This window comes from Arachis ipaensis, chromosome B06 (genome assembly GCF_000816755.2).
Source record: "Arachis ipaensis cultivar K30076 chromosome B06, Araip1.1, whole genome shotgun sequence".
NCBI classification, from domain to species: domain Eukaryota; kingdom Viridiplantae; phylum Streptophyta; class Magnoliopsida; order Fabales; family Fabaceae; genus Arachis; species Arachis ipaensis.
The window spans coordinates 10686878-10688862 of record NC_029790.2 but is presented as its reverse complement, the minus strand read 5'-3'; the positions used below and the strand labels follow the sequence as shown (position 1 = coordinate 10688862).

The 1985-nt window shown below is 29.8% G+C and overlaps 1 protein-coding gene across 1 annotated transcript in view; it reads right to left on the bottom strand.

The window, feature by feature from the left end:
• The window catches only part of LOC107646008 (protein phosphatase 2C 32), a 5280-nt gene continuing 4061 nt past the window's right edge, over window positions 767–1985 (bottom strand). Inside the window, exons 3-4 of the mRNA XM_016350179.2 lie at window positions 1558–1822; window positions 767–1076 (exon numbers count right to left, since the gene is read on the bottom strand). Of these exons, the coding sequence (XP_016205665.1) occupies window positions 961–1076; window positions 1558–1822 (381 nt within the window). The 3' untranslated portion in view covers window positions 767–960. The remainder of the gene's footprint in view (window positions 1077–1557; window positions 1823–1985) is intronic.

Here is a 1985-nt window from a genome sequence, read left to right as displayed (position 1 = left end):
GTTAAATAAATTTATAAAAAATTGATACCTCACTTTTATTAGTTGATAATGTATTAAATATTAATTTTATATAATTATAATAAAGATATTTTTTTTAATTAGTATAATTATACATTATTCATTAAATGCTAATTGTAATATAATTATAATAAAAATATTTTTTTAAATAAATTTAGAAGAGAGAATAATACTTTTATTTTAAAAGAAAAATAAATTCATAAAAAAATTGACACTTCACTATCATTAATTAAAAAAAAAAAACTCAATTTTAGTATATCAAGTAAATAAATTTTAGAGCCTTTAAATTTCCTTTTTAACGAATATAATTAAAGGGGAAAATAAGTATGTAATACCCAATTCCACCTTTTAATTTCAATATTAAAGTGAGTTACGTAAAAATGGTAAAATTTCGTTATTTAGTAAACATAATTGATAATGGACTTGAGATTTTGTTAGATACCAATTTCACCCTATCAATTTGCTCTTGACGAATTATATTATATCGGTTATATGTTGCTTTCAACATTTTACTTTGGTTTTGTATTACTTTACGTGTCCAATCTTCAACGGGGAAAGTGTAATTTAATGAACTTCATTCCCAGTGGAACTTCCATATTATTGATTGGTTTAAAGAACCTAGTAACTACCATTTTTGTCCAATCTATTCAATCCCAAGTCAACTGCAGACATAACCATATTTTACGGCTCGGAAATTTAATTGACATTTTCAATAAGAAAATTTTCTAAAATATAGTATCACCAACCATTTTTTTCCTTTTCTTTTCCCCGTTAAAACACTTTTTCATAACCTAGATTTGATTTGTCAAGTCATTTTACTTGTAACCCAAAATTGCTACATTCATTATCATAGGCAACAAGCAAATTTGAAGGCAGCTAGCCAAGAATTAAATAGATAATAATTATTCAAAATGATTGGAGCAAAAAAGAGAAGAGAAAAAATTATCCCGATGATCTCCATATCCTTCCCTCCAAAGAAACCACCATAACAGATACATCATCATGATATTTACGCCTATCTCCATGAGGAATATCAAGCAATTCATGAAAATCCATTCCTACAAAATTTATCAATAAATATATAGATATATAAGAACCAAATCAATTGAGCCAAGAATAATTTATTCTCTCACAAGATTTTGTCATATTGGCATAACAGCTAGGGAAATTTTCAAGTACTCTCGTGGTTTTAACCATTGATCTCAATCATGTATATATTTTATGATTGAGATCAATAGCTAAAACTACTGGAACACCGATATTTTTGGAATACTTGAAATGCTTCTGACACTAAACCCAACAGATAGTATAATGTCATAGTATTTGTTACAGGTAAAGTCCTCATGTAGAAGCTACGTTAGATCTGATTAACTACCGAGTGAAAACTATATTTTAATTACCATACGTCCATTCCCAACCAAACTTTAGTTAACAAATTAGGTATCCTTTTTTTGTTAGCACATGAAAACCTAAGATTAGGTATCTATTGTTATTTCTGATATTCAAGATAAGAAGCTTCAAAGTGTGTAAAAAACTGACCATTCTTCTTAGCAGCACGGAGAAGAAGCTCCGCGATAAGATATTGAGCAGGATCGCCACCGGGGACATTTTCCATGAACCACGTAACATGGGCAACTACCTCTTCATTGCTGAAATATTGGTAAAGCCCATCGGAGGATAGTACCAAGAACCGATCACTTGAGCAAAGCCGATGATGAACAACGGAAGATGTGCAACTTAGGTAAGGAGCATTGCCCACATAATCAACTCGAAACATCTCCAGTAGAGGTTCATTGAAAGATGGCTAAATAATACGATTCAAGTTAGTAAAAAGGTTTGAAGAACTATGCATATTCCTCAAAGCAACCTATAGCCAGCAACATATAGGCAGCATTGTGTTGAACAATTAGCACACTCAAAAATCATTATTTAATATACCATTATCCTTAATTAAGTTATGAGCGACG